Genomic DNA, 18,755 nt, shown 5'->3' with positions numbered 1-18,755 from the left:
CAAGAAATGCGGTTTGGTGAGAACTTAGACTACTCACAAGAGTTACGAGTAATTCTAGTCACGAACACAGTAATTTTCAAGTTAAAATAGACTTGATAAAAATAATAAGAAGTTAAACCTAGAATTCAGTCATTATATTTTGCATAGTTTTCGCTCAGGTAAGCACTGCTTTCCTTGCTTTCCCTCACCGATCGTCACTGATAATCAGTCATAAAGTCAGCAATAATAATACATAAAGTCAGTGCTAATCCGTTTGACCAATCTGTGATAGTGCAAACCGCCAAGCCAATTTGTTAGATAAATATACGCTCAGTGATGTACGCGCATACAAAAAATATTGACGCCGTCAGCGTAAACGCAAACGTTCGTAAAACCATACGCCGTATGCGTCAACGTAACTTGTAAAAAAAAGTTGGCGTCGTCAGCGCATACACTAGCGTAAACTCAGTTTGTTTGCTAGGTGCCAAACATTCACACGGTATAAACCACTCGAAACAAACAAGTTTTATTTTGAATTTACACGAAGAAACACAAGCATCTGAAAGTGTTCATCTGTTTTGCTGCGTTCTGGTTTCAATATGTCTTTGCCCATTGAAGACATTCTTTCAACTGCAGCGCTGGAAGGTATTGGCGTGTTGTAGCGAAAAAAAAACATTAAAAAGTAGGCTATGCGTTGACGCTATACGCTAAAAAATGGCGAAAACTTTACGGTGTAGCCTCAAGCGACAACTATCCAAAAAAATGTGGCCGTAAGCGTTAGCGTAAACAAAAAGTCTACGCTGCAAGTCTACGGATTAGAATTTGCGGCGTATAGGCTACGTACATCTCTGTATACGGTACTCTGAAATGAAAGCTAGCCTACTTGTTCTTGTTTCCATAAGCTAATTTTGAAAAGTATGCAATAGCAGTGTCTACATTGGCCTACTGTAGAGTAACATTCCAATCAGCTGCAGGCATTTGTTAGAACCTTCTCATAACATTCCATTGGGATTAAAAGAACTGGGTTTTCGTAAGACGTACGAGTATTTGAGCTCCAAATGAAAACATTGTGATGTCAATTACATAGATAAAGCTTTTCAAACAAAAACAATTTTAATATTATTAAAGTTTTAACCGAATTGCGCAATTTAAAAAATGCGCACACACATGCATCTTGAAATTGTTTTCATTTGATGCTGTGTATGAAACAATTATTATGTCGTTACCTACAGTGTGACATGATTTCAAACTTACCAACTTCATAATTAGGCGGTAAAAACTTGTCTAACGGAACACATTGATATGATTCGCGTAATGGGGTTTGCACTTCCATGCTTTTTAAAGCATCAACAACATGCTGTTGTATGGTTGGAAGATCAAATGATAAAAGGTGTTTGTGTAGCCTATTCTTAACTTCTGTCATAGACGGTCTTTTGTTGGGGTTTTGATCCCAGCATGCAATCATGATTTTTTCCAAAAACATAAAAAATGAAAGTTGTTTTTTATCAGTTTTCATCAATTCATCTTTGTGTTCATTAATGCTTTCAAGATCCAGTCTTTCTCCACGGATTTTTATCTCTTCTAACAAAATTTGCATCAGTGCTTCTGAACTAACAGGTTGCTCACGAGATAAGATCATGTGCATAGTCATTCCAAACCCATATGTGTCATGCTTTGCTGTGATTTTTCCAGAAGGTTTTTTTTTAAATTCTGGAGGAGCATATAGTGGTGTATACTGATTGCTGGATGGTTTTGTGTTAGATTCCGCCAACGTACTGGTTGTTACGGTGGTGATTGATCCAGTGCAGCTTCTCAATGCAGCTCCTCCAAAATCAGCAATGTTACAATGCAAGTCATGTGTGAGCAAGATATTGTAAGGTTTGATGTCTCCATAAACTAAACGTTTTCGTCCAGAAATATTGTGAAGAAAAGCAATTCCATTTGCAATTTCATAGCAAAATCGTAGCCGAAGGTACCAAGATAAGATCACATCTTGATCAAGAAGGATATGTTTGCGACTTCCAGCAGGTAAATACTCCATAACGATAGCCATTGATCGAAACCATTGTGTCCAGCCAAACACTCGAACTACGTTTTCATGGCTTGCTTTTTGAAGATGATCCATCTCATGTTTAACCCTGGAGAAAAGCACAAAACATAATTTGTAAAGTATTGTATTTTTACTTCATACCTTCAGCTATAAAATAAATGAGTAAACAGTAGCGCTCAGTAAACTGAAGATAGCCTTGTAGGCTATTGCTTTGAAGGGTTAATTTTTTAAACTAGCCTGGACTCATAACAGAACCGCAGTAATTCAAAACTATTTAAGTATTTTCTTCTTTTGATATCCCTGGATTGACAAACCCTGTGTTATGCACATTAACTTGCACTTCAAATGTTGTACGATAGGGCTAATAGGAAAATACAGGAAGACAAATATACACACTTTTGCAAAGTTTAAAATCAAATTTAAAAAAAAATTGAGGGATGGCGAAAAACGGAGTTCATATTCGTGCTCAACGCACCGAAAATATCCAGAAATACCTCCTTGCTGCTTTGGTATTTTTTTGCGTTGCACAGTGTTATTAGTGCTATCACACATGAAGCTAAAATACACATTTATTATTTAGCCTGCTTACATTTTTTCAACAAAATATTTCTCTCCTTCTCCACCTTTCATAGCGCAACATTTCACTGCTACGGCTTCATAAATGTCATGAAATCCCGGTCTGATTACGCCGTACGATCCTTCTCCTATACACCCATCCCTTGTAGCCACGCATAACAGTTCTGCGGGCTAAAATAGACTCAACTGTTGAGAAAGGTATTAGATTAGCAGGAGTAATTTTGGCAGATAGTAAGTTATCACTTTGCAAAAAATCTTTTGCATCTCATCTAGGACTATAACAAAAAAATTGGCATGATGATAAATTTTTTTTTTGCTTTTGCACAGAAGGTAAAGTCGAAGGAAAAACAAAACGTGGCAGACAACTAAAACGCTGGCAAGACAACATTCAGGCATAGACCCGTCTCAAACTGACAACACTAGTGGAGAGTTAACTCAAAATCGCCACTTTTGAAAACAACTAACCCATGTAATATTGATGTGCAAGCTGCTGCAAGCGGAGATGGCGACTGATGATTGCTTGATAAAAATTACATTATTAAAATGGATGGTCACACCACAACTGGTCACAACATTGTACAATGAAACATACAAATACAACTATAGAACAGTAGTCTATAGATATAAAATAAAAATTTAAAAACACTACAGTAAATCTAGCGGATAAACAACTTTCAGGAGGCAAAAGAAATGATTGAAAGGAAGACGAAAAGGCTATGAAAACAACCTGCGTGTTTATCTCCCCTCATGTAACGTAGGCCTACAGCTAGATGTTCTACTTAATCCAGTGGTTCTTAACCTGTGGTACGCGGGAGCTTTCCAAGTGGTAGCCAACGCAAGTAGCTTTCTGTTATACCCAATATGTTTAAAGTTTGATCACAAATTGCAACAAATTTCTGTTGAGTTGGCCAAAATAAATCGGCAAAGGTTTCTCTTTCTCCTTAGCGTAATGTGACGGCTATCCCTCGTCTTCGAGGATGATGGTTTTTGTAATATTCAGGGTGAGCAGAGTGGATCCTGAACAGGGCTGTTTAGTCGTGATAATTGCTGCCGAACATCTTTCCTGCTTCGATTAAGTCTTAGTAGAAGGTAGAAATTTTTTGAGCGTCATATTCGCTGCAGCCATTCGGCTCAGGGCTCCGACAGGCGGGAAAGTCGAGATAATTCCCCCCCTAGCATAACATTGTAAAGGAAAAACGAGTAGTTGTTTGTGTTTTTATTTTTGAGGGGCGCCAATTTTTACTACTAAAATAAACATTGTACCAATTTTATCAAAATATAAATACATGAAACAAGTGTTCGTTCACTTTTCTCTAATATACAGTATCCTACTGTACATCAATGTGAAATATTTTAACTTACCCTGTTGTAGGCTAAATAACCTAATTGTTTCTAAGAATTAGTGGCGAACGTGGTTTTAGCACACTAAAACTTGTGAAAAACTGTTTGTTCTCTACCATGACTCAAAACCGTTTGAACAGCCTATGCATGTTGTGCATCAATTCAGAAGTTGCAAATCTTTATTATTTAATGCTATGGTCCATAACTTGCATTGCAAAAGATCTGCAAAAAAATAAATTGCTTACTGGATAATGAAGAGAATGTGTTTTAAACTTTAGACTAGAAATGTTTTCAATTCTTGCTAAAGGCCGTTCCTCGTTCCACCTTGCAGCACTGGCAGAATTTTTTATAAAACTCTCGATCCAGTCTTATAACGCCGAAAAAGAATTCGTTTATGCCTTAAAGCTTCTTCGTTAATTTGAATTATTTTGATCAGCCAAGTCTATATTTCGTTTTCTTCTACTATAAATACTTTACCACTTTTAAGCTTATTTTATTCTGACGATAGCTCCTGAAGAGAGTCAGACGAAAACGTGCAGCTTTGAGCTACCATGAGCAACATCCTAGACAGCCACTTCATCTGGTCCAGATCTTCACCAGATCGGGTACGGATTTAATCAGGCCTCTGCAAGATCTAGACCAGATAAAGTGGTTGTCTGGGAGTTTACTTGCAGCTGCATGCATGCATGCTTTGTTGAGCTATTTTTGTTGCCTATTCTATAACTTAAGCCAGCAGTTTTTAACTGCCGGTCCGCATTTTGCAGCAACTTTTGTGTCGGTCCACCAAAAAATTGGCTGCAGTTGTTCCGTTTGCATCACTTTTCGCTTCGTTATTTCGGCATTTTCTTCATGTAATTATAATTTTATGCCATTTCTACTTTAACCCTTATTAGCACAGGGATTTTAGGTAACTTAATCGGCACAGATGTTGACAAAATGTCAACATGGCATTTCCTTGTGTTTTTCGGTACAAATGCGTTGGTCTCAAAGTGAAGTTGTTATGTTAGATGATTTGATGTTGATAAAACCTTAACAAAACAACCATTAATCCTAATTGTGAGGTCTGCTTCCTAACCAGGACATAATTTTAGCTTACTAGCTCTCAGATGAAATGCAAAGAAATCTTAACAAGCGAAGTTTTACCACGTATATTTCAAACACAAAAACGAAGAAACGTGCGCTACAACAAATCGTTCAGCATTCCAAGCAATATTGGTTCTTCTGAAGTTTTCTGTATCGTGGGCAAACCCGCGGCTACAAGTGACACATGCAGATCGAGTATGCTTTGCACATCTGTAGCATCTTTCCCGTTTGATACTTTGAACTGTGCTTTTGAAAGTGCTTGAAGTAGCAGCATCGATAAACCCCCACTTTTTTGGCAAGTAGTTTAGTTTCTCCGCCAATTTTCTTTTGTTGACATACGGTTGAGCAAGCTGAAAGCTAAGTTGTTTGAGAAAATCTATTTTTTGTTACTTTTCCCATTGCCTCTCATTATGAGAAATGCGTTGTTACTGGCATTTATCAAATTGTAATTTATAAGCATTGGCCAATGATTTTTTCCTCAAGCAATTGAATTATTCACAGTTTTCATCAAGAGTGTCAACTCCACCATTATGCTTGTTATAATGCATAATAACTGTAGGTTTCTTGTGAGGGTCAGTGATGGAAACAGAAGAGTGTGAAGAAGACATCATGACGACATTCCTGTTTCGTTTTGGTACATAGCCTATAGCAGAATCGTGTTCAAATGGTCATACAACGCTTCAGTAGGCTACTTTCTACCTCTCTTCCCCTTGCTGATTTGAGCTGCGAAGGAACTTCACGGCGACTAGCCATTACTGTTTCTACCAATGTAAGATTTTGAAGCAAAAGCTTGCAAACCAGACTATGAGATGTAAAACATCTGTCAACGTATATATCCTGACCAATACCAAAGTAAACAGAACACAGATTCATCACTATATCGCTTGCAAGATTTCTGTGAGAAGCCGAGTCGGGTTCTCATCCGGAATAAATAATGCCACTTAGAGCAAAACCTGATGTGGCTTCACACAGACAAAAGAACTCTATTCCATATTTCCATGGTCTCGATTGCATGTATGTTCTTCCAGGAATTTTGCCTCGATATGTAGTCGGTGAAGTTATTTCTGTCCAAGCCAGCACGTATCATAATTCCAAGACCTGCCTCAACTTCTTCAATTGTGAATTTTTTGTGTTTAGAATTAGGCAACAGTTTACATCCGTGTCTCACGTCCTTTGTTTTTCTGTTCGTCTCACGTACTATCTGAAGTATAATTTCAGGCCGATAAAATAATTTGAAGGCATCCACTTCAAGTTCAGGAGCAGCATCAATCCGAGGCTGTTGCGTCAATATACTTCTTCTTCTGAGCTTGCCTGGAAAAGGATTTGCATAATAGATTGCATTGCTAGCTGTTATCGGTAGGCTACTTGATCTTCATCTTCTGAGGAATCATCATTAGATTCTTCATCTGCATCACTACCAGTCTCGTCATCTTCACTTTCTTCCTCAAAGACATCTACATCGGACAGTTGCTCTTCTTCCAAAGGCAGTTCATCAACATCTGGTATGGACTCACATTCACTACTACTTGTAGCCTCAGCATTAGAGTCGCTATCAACATCATCAGAAGTTATTTGCAGGTGTCTTAGGGCCTCTTGAGATGAAAATCTTCTCTGTCTGTCTATCAGTAAATTTGCACCTTGCTGTAATTAACCGAAACAACTTTTGAATTTCGAATAGTTAGCATTTTATGTAAGAGCTAATAGGCTACACATGTAAAATCTTGTAAGAGCTAGTTAGAGGTAGGGCAAACGTTTCCAACATAACTGCTTAAGCAGTATTTTTCTTCTGAGTTATATCAACTGGCAGTCTAACTCCTCTTGGCAGTCTAACTCCAGTCTGACTAGGACCTAGTCAGACAGCGATTCACTAAATACACGTGCAACTTTCCTGTACGTCGCCAGTTATCACTTTGTGATAATAGCTAGCTACTGCATAGTGGCTTTGCATTAAAAACTCCTATTGTTTCTGATTGTTGACATTTTGTCAACAGATGTGCCGATCAAGTTAAAACGCAAATAACTCATCGTGTAAACAATTGAAAGTTTTGAAATCGCTACAGCAGTAAGCTACTCAGAAGTTCTCCATCGTCACTGAATGTTGTTGAGCTAGTGCATAAGGGGCGAGAGCAATCTCACTCAAAAAAGTCGATGTTGACAAAATGTCAACGCATGTGCTGATAAGGGTTAATGTTCTCTTGTAAAGGCAGACTTACAATATTCCCATCTTATCTTTAGCAGTCATGTTGTTCAACTGATCGTGCAAACACTAGCGGATCTAGGGAGGGCACTTGAACATTTGCCCCACCCAAAATTGAGACACAACATGTAATTGTTCTCTGCTTTACAAATTCCCCCTCCCCCTTTGCTCGTTCAATCGTTTCATTGACCCAGTGGCATAGGAATCGTATGTCTTCAGCAGTAGCCTAGATGTAAAGCGTGTGAGTTTCTGTGCCTTTCAAAAACTGAAAAAGTAATACAAAACTTAAAGTAAAACGCCTTGCTCACCGAAGTACAGTAATCAACAATTTAATTAACCTATTCCAGTTTTTATAGAAGTATGAAGCAAAATGCGCAATGTGTAGGCCAACCCACTTACATGGTAAGGTGATGACACCGCAGACGGATATACAAAACTTCAAAACTAGACATAACCTTCGTCAGTGGTGTGCTATTTAAATCATGATCCACGAAAAAAATCTATTTGAAACTTAATTTCAATTTTAAAGCAAACTTTGTGGCTCCAGCTTTTACAGAAATCTCAATTGGATGCATCAGTTGTTTTTTCATTTTGTAATGCACCTCTCCTGAAATAATCGTGACTTCGATACTGCGGTTACCGGTCCACAACTTTTTTTAAATATTTTTAGCGGTCCTGCAGTGTTAAAGGTTAAGAACCACAGGCCTAGGCAGGGATGGAGGAACCACGTGGGCCTCGTGAGCCTGGGCCGATCTACTTTATTTTCTGGATGGGCCTTGCCCACCCACTTTTGAAAGCCAAATATTTTTGAAAAGGTAACGAAAGATTTGATCAAGATAACCTGCAGTTTTTTGTGATATAGAGAAAGTAATTTCAGCTGCAGCAAGGGTAGCGGATGCAGCAACTTTGTCTCTGAGAGAAGGCACTTAGACCAGGCTAGATGGGGATATTAATGTTAATTCTCTCGAAAACGAACTCAAGCTGTTAGAATAGATAAAACATTCACATAAATCTATCAAAACTGGTAAAGTTTTACTTGAAAATCCCTATGTATACTGCAAAAAGGTCTTTTTCGTGCCACAAACTGGTGTATCAGATTATAATCAAAATCAAAAATTGTAGTCTGAAAGTGCCGCCCCCAGACGTGCCGCCCGGGGAGGTTCGCCCTCCCCCCGCCCCCCCCCCCCCCCCTAGCTACGCCACTGACCATAGGATGAACAGTTGAACACATTCACAAAAACTTGATTGATCAGGTTGATCTCACCTCATTTTGCCAAGAATTTATTGCTTTCACTGATCGTATTATTAATTTTTTTAGGAAAAAATTTCAAGTGTAATACAGTAGCAGTCACTTATATAGCGACAGTTGAAGATACCTTGTTGTTGTTTGATACCAGTAGGCCTATTATATTTGTATATTGGTGGTGCAGCTGTTGTGTATGCACATGCAGTGTTGTACGCGTCAATGAAATAAATTGACGGCGTCAGCGTTAGCGCAAATTGCCTAAAAACTTTAAGGCGTAAAGTACTGCGTCAGCTCTCAAAGAAGTTAACGACGTCAGCGGTAATTTCTAGCGCTATTTTAGCGATCTACGATTTCGTCTTTTTTCGATTTCAACTTTTCTCGACTCAGATTCCCAGGATACGATAAACAAACTTGAACTGCATAATTGGATAGATGAAAAGCTGCCACAGAAAAAGATTGTTCATTGCTATTTGTCTGAATGTCAAAACGTCAAACAAAATTTAACTTTCATTGTGAAACGAGATTTTCTATGAAAACGAAAAATGGCGCATAGCGCGTAACGCTTAAAATCGGCAAAATAGTTGACGGCGCTGTCACTTCCGTCAGCTAAAAAATAAACTGACGGCGTTAGCCTCAGCGTCAACAAAAAGATGACGCCGTCAAATTAGCGGCGTCAACGTAGGCTACAACACTGTGCACATAATACTGCAGGCTGTTACTTCCGGATAACTTTGCTAACTGTTAAATATGTGTATATACCAGTACCGGTACTCCTGGTATTGACACTTTGTGGTAATTAGCTGTGCATTGTTGATGCCAGTATTATATTTGCATATTGGTGCTGCGGCTGTTACATATGCGCACAGCCTACCGTATAATGCTGCAGATTATTTATCCCAGGTGATATTATAACTGTATGTGTATTGTTTCTTTTTTATTTGTGTGTTCATCGCCATATTTTGTACAGCACTATAAAGCATAGAGAAATAAAACATAGTAACCTTAGTGGGAATACTATATTACACACAAAACTCAAACGTTTTTTACACGTAGCCTACTTGTGTCCTGGTTCAACAAAGCAAACTCTCTATCAAAGCTTTATAGGGATAAAGCAATTTAACAATTTTGTAAATGTTTTGACTGAATTGGGCCCAAAAATGGAAACTTTTCGCTTGTTGGTACGAAAGGCAATCACGAAAACTCAATGTATAAATGATATAAAATATTTAGAATGCAGCAATGCTAAGGGGGGTCTGGCTTTGACTGCTGCGCCTCTGGGCCCACCTACTTTTAAAATGGTTCCTCCATCCCTGGGCCTAAGCTATTGCGTGTTTACAATTTTTCTAGACAAATTGTTAGCAACAGTGGTATTTCTGCTGCAAGTAGGTTATAATCGAGTAAATTTTAAGATTTTCATACAGAAAAAAAAATTTTCCGTATCTATACATAGTTAAAATTGAATGTTCGCCGGGGAAAGTAAGCTACGAACAAACAACGTATAGCAAAAAAATTAGCTTTTGTTTTTGCTAAAATGATTTTTTTTTGGGGCCATTTTTCGTATTGTTTCCCGACGAGTCCTGATTTCTCTCGAAGGCCCTGATTCGGCCACCCAGTCATCGCAATAAGTAGTTAAATCAAATGTAGTTATTACTATCTGAAGCCTTTACAAATTGTTTCACCTAACGGATCATCAGAAGGTCTGAAAAAACATGTAAACAGTAAAGAATCGATAATTCTGAAAAGATATTAAATATTACAACTGTAATTTAATCTGCCAAAAAAAAAATCTCTAAACCTGTACTTCCTGAGAAGATATTAAATATTACAACTGTAATTTAATCTGCAAAAAAAACCTCTAAACCTGAATTCCTGAAAAGATATTAAATATTATAACCGTAATCCAATCTGCAGAAAAAAAACTCCAGAATTACTAAGGACAGCCTCCATCCGCCACGATAAAGTTTCAATCAATTTGTCCCAATGGAAACCAAGCAACATGATGGCAACATCTATGACATCACAAAGAAGCAAAATGCTTGTTATGATCGGCGCAACCTGTAGTAATCTGCACAGAATGAATAAAAATTGTTTTTAAACCTGTAAAAATTAAATGAGATTTATAACCTGTAAAAATCAAATAAAATTTAATTTTTTTCAAAATTATAACCTGTAAAAATCCCAAGGAATTGTGATGATGTAATAACCTGTAGTGTCCTGAACAAATGAAATAAAATCTGTTTATAAACCTGTAAAAATTAAATGAGATTTATAGCCTGTAAAAATAAAATAAAATTTTAAAAACCTGTGAAAATCAAAAGGAATTTATTTTATTTTGAAGTACTTGAGTTTAAATTTGTTTCTATGACGACATTTTCCGACCAGTTCCGAACGCTTGTTCAAAAGGTGGCCACTATCAGCCTTCAGAATGGCCAGCTTTTCAGCCAAACATAGGCCACAATTGTTACGACCACCACCACTATAAGGCCGAGCACAGCTGTGGATGGACCAAGTTATTTTAGGGTCAACACCCTTGTCCTTAAGGTCCCAAACTGCCTTAGATAGCTCGGTGCTGTTTCGTTTAGACCTATCCATGAAAGTACATTTATGGTTGGAAAAACGTTTTTTAAAAGTAGTTTCGCAACAACCAATGTAATTAAGAACCTTCGGGCTGTTATCAATGGTAGCTTTGTAAACAATGGCCTTCTGCAAGCATTGCCCATTCAAAGGACAATCTGGCCTCACCCTACAATTGCAACCAGGCTGCGATGGTATATTATCAGCCTGCAATATTGCTTTATTGTGGGAGGATATGACGCTTGCAACATTCGGAGTACAACTGTAGCTCAGCTTAATAGTATTACGGTTGAATATTTTGTGCAATCTATGATGGGGTGGAAAGTGTATGGAAACAAGTTTGAAAAATTCCTTACCAATATTGCTATCAACCTGCAAGCTGAAAGGAGGGTTAAACCATAAAATTTTCCGGCTCCTTTTCCTAGATGTTCGTAAGTTATTAGCAGGGTTGTAGCAAACTCTCTCCGCAAAACCACTTTTCAAAAGGGCATCGTTATAAACAGATGCGGTCTTATCAAATTCATTTTGGCCAAATGATGTGGCGGACAATCGCTTTGAAATCATAGTCGGGATTTGTCTCTTAATGTTGGGTGGGTGATTGGACTGGGCATGGATGTAAATTGGATCATTATTGGGTTTTCTATAAGGCCAGAATTTACCAGATAGCAAATTCAAAGTGACGTCAAGAAAATCAGTTTCAATTAGACCAGTATCCACAGTAATATTTAAGCCATGTTGTTTAAATAATTGAATGACATTCTTTCTCAAACGATCAATCTTAGGGCCAGATAAATTACGCAAAATAGCCAGACCATAAATATTTGCAATAAGTAGTTATGTATGATCGGTAATAAACTAGTAATAGGCTATCCATCATGTTTTAGATACAAACAAAACGGTCAATTTTAAAGGCTGGATTTTAATTTGCAACCGAAACTGTCTTTCTTATTCCAAAATAAAATATTGTCACAATTAATCAATAGCCATTTCTTGGTATGTAGCCTATATCTCTACACCACGATACCCACACGTAGCTATTTTAAATTTATTCTATATGCCTCTGTAGTATTGACATTACCTTTTCGTCCATTTTTCCTTCAGAATTATAAACTCTTGTGACAAGACAGAAAACAATTTTTCAAACAACCTTAAAAAGTTCAGTTGATGTTATCTTCGCAAAGAAGGCCTATTGTTTAGATGGTATATACTGCTATTTTGCATTCATCAAATGCTGGCATTTGCACAACAATCTAACCTCTTAGTGTTATTTTCTAAGTAAGAATCGATTTCGCTATAGTAACAGCATCGTCAGCTACACATGTAAAAAAGAAAATTTGAAAAATACGTAAAACGAACAAATAAAGCAAACTCCGATATTATCAACACGCATACAAATTCTATTTTAAATAAATGGTTACATGAAATTAAAATCAAAACCTGCAAGCCTAAATCTGACACTGGTCTTTAAATCTTGAGTCTTTAAATCTTGATTTTAAGTCTAGAATTAATCCAAAAACAAAGTAAAATGTTTAAATGAATAGTAGATATTAACTACCGGTCTCTTTCTGACGCAAAACAATCTTTTTTTTTTATTTCTTTTCTACTTTTTTCAAAATGTGTTGAACGGCAAAAGATTAGAAACGAAGCATCAGGCTATCGCTATCCACATACTTGATAGCTGCAATCACAGTTTTACAGTCATACAAAACGATTGACATTCAATGATTTGCCTGGCAAATTGATTCGATAAATTTTATCAAGCGATTCTATCAATTTTCCACAGATAGACCATGGCTGACTGAAGATACGGCCTGATTTGTCACATTTTGCAGAAATTTTCAGATTTTGCTAACTTTAGGCGAATGTTTAAATAAATTTTTCTAAAAATTATATTTTTACGCTTTCTTTACTGTTTTCCCCAGATGACACAATAGATTTTAACATCCTCAGATATCGAAAAACAAAGAGAATTTGATTTCGAAAGTTTTAGTCAGACTGTTAATTTTTCAATAACAGTCTGATTGAGCATTTTTCAACTTATTTTTTCTCACTTGCTATTGCTTCCCCAAGGCAACAAAAAGCTTTTTTATCATTAGGAGATAGCAAAAAGTAAAAAAACCTAAGAAAATGTCAGTCAAACACTAGCAGTAGCTGCATGGGCGCCGATCGCTCTCTAAGATTGGTGGGGACATTTACTAGGAAAGAAAGGGCAGACAAGCGAAGAGAGCTGAAAGATTGAGGTCTGTTCAACAAACAAACAAATAGGCCTACAGTAAATAGGCTACAAGTCTAATGCGATGTATTTTAATTGTCAGTGTCAGCATTGGACAGCAGAAGTCCAAACACTGCAACTCGGCAACGAGTCTCCGGCGAATTAAAAACGAAGTCCTTGGTTGATCCTTGGCTTGTAATGAAGGTTGATCGAATTCAAAACTTTATTGTGCACATAGCAGACCATTGCATGATTTGGCCGTTTCTGTGTCATGGTAGATCGTAACAAAGTTTTGATACGTCGCAAAGTTGAAAATGAACGTTCAGCTGAACACGAGCGGGCTGGTGATATGAGCAAAAGTTCCACTTGCGGAAACATTTGCCGAACAGCGGATGGTATCTTCTTGAATATCATTCGAAAATCTTGTGCAAGGGACTCTGTGTCAAAGAACTGAAGATAATCGTCTACCAAATGTGATTGTAGCTTTCCACTAAAGAGTGATTCTTGTAAAATTTTGTAGTGCTCAAGATCGGTCGACTTGAAATAGTCAGTAAAATTTTGCTGCGAGCTGTCAATGACTGCAAAATACTCTGACCGATCGATCTTGAAGTTTAGGAGGTTGACCATGGCCATGTCCATACTGAAGACGATTTGGAACGTGACAAGTCTTTTAAAAATTGGGTAGGGTAAGAGTTTTTTCAATTGAAAAAAAGCTGCCTGCCAGCCTTCCAACTGCTGATTTTCCTATATACAATTTTTTGCCAAACCGGTAAAGACATTTCAGCAGCTCTTAACCTCAATGTAATAATAACTGAAAAAATAGCTTTTTTTCTTATACAAAAGTAACACAAGCTACACTTACTGCACTACATGCTTGTACGACTCTTTCAAAGTAATTCTAAAACTCTGCACTGTGTGGCCCTGGCGTAACCAAATTAAATACAATTTGCGAGTTACACCAGGGTTTCTCTGCCTAATAAAACATTTCTACTACGGTTGGGGCTTCCTCGCATAAAACAAAAATGTTGTCCCCTCCTTTCAATATATTTTAAACGTTTGACTGGTAAAATTGTGACATTCGGGTAATATTTTCCCTTTTACGTTACAAAAATAATGTAAAAAGATGATGGGGACATGTAAAAAGATGGTGGGGACATGCAAAAAGATGGTGGGGACATGTCCCCACTGTCCTATAGGGATCGGCGCCCGTGAGTAGCTGTAATCAAAATCTGCAAAATGTGACAAATCAGGCCGCATCTTCAGGTGGCCATGGATAGACTTATTTTAATACCTGTGACATATTTCGTTTTCCGATAAATTTTAAACAAACCGAAACTACAAAAAATCAGTAAGCTTTAGACCAGTCATTTGCAATGAAATTGCATTCCTTATCATTTCAAATTTAAATCATGTTTTTCTTTTGTTTTCGACAAGTTATAGAAAATACAACAACCCTTGGTTAACTGCTAGTAGGCTAAAAGTAACAGATGTTAATTTTCTATTTTACGGTGTTAGCAAATTTCCGACGGTAAAACTGTTTGTATAGGCTACAATTAGCCTATAAACTGTTCTTGTCTTCTCTTTCATTTCTCTGATGAGTATAATAAAGTAAAATCAGTTGGTTACATTGGTTGATGGAATGACTTTACACTAAGACTGCTTCAGTTTCCTGCCACTCATTTTTGTGTCAGGTATTATACAGTAGTAGCATATACGGCACCGTGTTGTTACTCACAGTGGCATATTCAATGTTTTCACACTTCCATTGAATTAAATTGTTCTCTGGCAAACCACGCACTGTGAATTGTGGTATCCCATAGCGTAAATGAGTTAAAGATTAGGATTCCACACACTTTTAATTTCCTGCGCTTTCTTGTAAGAATGTCCTTGTGCAGTAACGTAGGGTATCTTTGTTTCTATCATACATTGTCTTACATGTTAATTTTAGAGCTTCCTTCATATAGCCTACTATAGTAGAGTAGGCTATATGAAGCAACGTGAAATAATGAAGCAATATGAAACAAAACACGTAAACGACTGTAGCCTACACTTGTTGTGAAAATGTTCAAGAAATCAGCGTCCAACTTTATCAACATTTTGTGTTAATATTAAAGTTTGTGTTCATAATGCAATAGTTTTGCAAGTCCAACTTAAAGCTCAGATTCTTCTTTGTTGGTTGTTATAGTCCTGTTACTCAATGCAACAAATAGTTTACCAGCCTCGTTTTATAATCCTAAATCGATTTCACATCATCGTCAGTATGATCATGTCAAGAGTCTGGTTGTTTTTTGTTGGTTGTTTTAAGTTTATTCCAGTAAATTTTCTTTTGTTACTTGGTCTTATACAAAATGTGAAGTTTAAAAAATGAAATATGAAAACAACGCTTTTACCGTGTTCTAGACGTTTTCTATGTTGACATGCACTGTTTTCGCTGCCGTGGGCAGAAATAAAAACAACTAAACTGAACCATGTCTCATAAATTTTGACTTTCTGTAGGCCTACTGTATTAAATTGACCTTACTGCTGTGGCAGCAGATTCAAAACAGTTTCAATGTGTTTCCAGAGTATTCCTGATTCAGTGGAAGATGTAGTAGCTCAAGCATGATTAGTCGAATTCATATGGTTGAATGGTTTGAAGTTGTGCTTGATGCTATCATTGTTTTAACCAATACGTTGCAGGAAATGATTCTTTCCAATGCTTTTGTCCTTAAATCTCAAAAATAACTTTCTTAGAGACCAAATCAGCACATGTAGTTGTCAACGAATGATAGCCGAGATTTTCTTCCTCGAAATGCATAGGGTTACGTTAACTGCCGTTATGAGAATGTTCTCTCGGCTCGATTTGCAACTTTTAATCGTGTTGGCGTTGTAATTAACTAATTATCATCTTCACTACATTTTTCATCATTCATGATCATCAGTGTAATATCATGCTCAAATAATAAGTTAATTAATCTGACATGACCTACATTGAAAACAACAAACTCATTTCAGTAAAGTAGGCTTTAATAAACTTAAAACGTGAATATCCTGCAATTGAAAACTAGCTTTAAGGAATGTTAACAGAAAGTATTAAATGACAAACTAAAACAAGACTCTACTTAAACTGCCGATTGCACTGCTACACTGTTAACTGAAAACTAAAGAATGAACCAACACGAAAGAAACCAAGAGAAGCCTAGTCAGGCAATCGGCAAACCCACACTGCGCTGTCGGCAAGAGAGATGTGGTGCGTGACGACACGCGCTACACCACATTCTCCCCCGCCAAATAAATTTCGAAAAGGACCAGACAAGATGTTGACTCAGAAGCCATATCTTTCTGGTGACTTTCGAATTCTAGTAGAACGTCTCAAGATAGGTGTACTGTTGTCGGTAAACCCTTCATTAGTTGATGTGATCGGGTTTGTAATATCACAAGTAGGCCTACTGTCTTCGCGAACGTCAGTAGTTAAATTCGAAGGAGCGTCTGTTAATGGCGTGTTATAATCGTTTGTTAGTATGTTATGGATTTCAGGTTCTTCCGGCACATTTAAGGTAAGATCCGTCGTTGTAGAAAGGCGTTCTTCTGCATCAACCTCAGTTTGAGGAGAGGGTGCCAAATCCGAAGTCGAAACAGTCGCCTCTCTTCCACTTTGATATCGTACACGAGCATAAGTAGGATTCGCATTGAGTAATATTACTGGATCACAGACAGGTTCACCTTTATTACGCACAAAGCGTCGCAATAAAACTGTTTTACCGGAGTCCAAAAGCCACGAAGGCATTGCCATGTGTCACGATTTCTTTCTATCTTTTACCAGGAAAAAGACTTGGAAAGGTTCAATGACGTAGTTTAATGGGTCAAACCGAAAAGCAGTCAATTAAATGTCGAATAATTCTACTAGTGAAATGATAATCTGATTTCTTGAAGAACTTTAACGAACGGCTTCTCAAATAACTCTAATTTCTGCATCAACTATACCAATTCACAACTCATAGCACAACTCTCATAATCAACTCGTAACAATCACCATAATAATAATCTCAGAATCTCAGAATAATCTCGGAATAAACATTACACAAACTACACCACTATTTATAGTTGGCTGTTCAGTCCAGTAACTTCGAGAAGGTTACATCATAAAGAACCATCGTTCGGTCACGTAGCATTTAAATGTCAACAAGCAGAAGCTTATAGAAGGTCACGTTCGCAAGAAGATTCTTACATAATAACGATTTCGTAATCAGAGGTCCATTCGTAAACAACCTTGTGACATCATGACAAACGATATTGGCAATTGTGAAAACAACAGAACGTTCCAGATACAGAATAATCTAGAATTACGTTGCAGAACAACGACTTCACAATTAGAGGTTACTACTGGTCATTGACCGATAATAACATACCGCTCAAGAATTCCATAATGAAAACAACACGCTTGTTGAAGATACAAAGCAAGCCATCGCGAGGCCTTTGCACCTTGATTGTGACATACGCCCCCCCTTAGAATATTGTTGCAAACAATATAACAACACAATCAATACAAAACACACCACAAAACAATTAATTACTCAATAAATCAATTCTCATAAGTCCATCGTTGCATGATCTACCAACGATAACTTTTCTCAAAACAATAGTCACGTTTACTGTGAAAGTTTCCAACGTCCGCAATGTTTTCAATGCACCGGCGAGCAAGATGACCCATCTTCTTACATCGGAAACACCTCCTCTCCCGACAGTCCTTGGCGAGATGACCTTCTCTGTGACAGTTGTAGCAAGCCTTTTCATCAAAAGAGCAGTTCCTGGCTATGTGTCCAATCTCTCCACATCGGTAGCAGTGGTTGTCACGGCAACGTCTATTTTCCGAATGTCCGCCGTCAGCAACGCATTCCCTGGCGAAATGTCCGCGTCTACCGCATCTATAGCAAACTCCAAATGGTCGTCGCCTGCCTCTTCTCCTCGATTTTTCGCGCTCGTAATATCCGTCATCGTGAGATCGTTGCTGATTATCTGCAGAACAATCTCGAGCAAAGTGACCATTCTTGCCACAAGAATAACAAGTAACTTCAGAATCTCTCTCAAAAACATTTCCGATTATCAGATCAACTAAAGAGTTTTGTAAACATAACGCTTTCACAGTCCCACTACAATACGGAGTTTCGATAGATATCATCGCTAACGGTCCTTGAATTGAAGTGGTATCTATTTTTGTCACATGGCCAGTTTTTCCCGTTAATTGACTGTCTTTAACCAAATCTCTCCTCACTATTATACCAGTAGAACCAGAATCACGTAAAACTTTTACCTTTTTGTCTCCAACTTTTCCATCCACTACTGGCAGGTGATCTTCAGGTATTATTTTTCCGCAAACATCTTCATCCGGATTCTCCTCGTCAAGCGTGGGTTCAGGAATCATTAACGCACAACCGCATCGATAAACGTCCGTGTCTTTATCTTTTCCAGACTGATTAGGTAAGGAAAACGACTTGTCCTTGCATTCCTTCGCTTCGTG

At 37.6% G+C, this 18,755-nt stretch overlaps 1 protein-coding gene across 1 annotated transcript; it reads right to left on the bottom strand.

The window, feature by feature from the left end:
• Positions 1-1,201: 1,201 nt before the first annotated feature.
• LOC145764283 (receptor-interacting serine/threonine-protein kinase 2-like) lies at positions 1,202-2,916 on the bottom strand. The gene is made up of 2 exons (XM_082575905.1): positions 2,619-2,916; positions 1,202-2,117 (listed from the first exon to the last, which is right to left on the bottom strand). The coding sequence occupies exons 1-2, from the start codon at positions 2,657-2,659 to the stop codon at positions 1,202-1,204; spliced, it is 957 nt and encodes a 318-aa protein (XP_082432031.1). The 5' UTR covers positions 2,660-2,916.
• Between the last annotated feature and the right edge of the window lie 15,839 nt (positions 2,917-18,755).

This window comes from Aplidium turbinatum, chromosome 2, assembly GCF_918807975.1.
Source record: "Aplidium turbinatum chromosome 2, kaAplTurb1.1, whole genome shotgun sequence".
Lineage (NCBI taxonomy): Eukaryota > Metazoa > Chordata > Ascidiacea > Aplousobranchia > Polyclinidae > Aplidium > Aplidium turbinatum.
The sequence above is the reverse complement of the archived record's forward strand: the minus strand, read 5'-3'. Positions and strand labels throughout refer to the sequence as shown.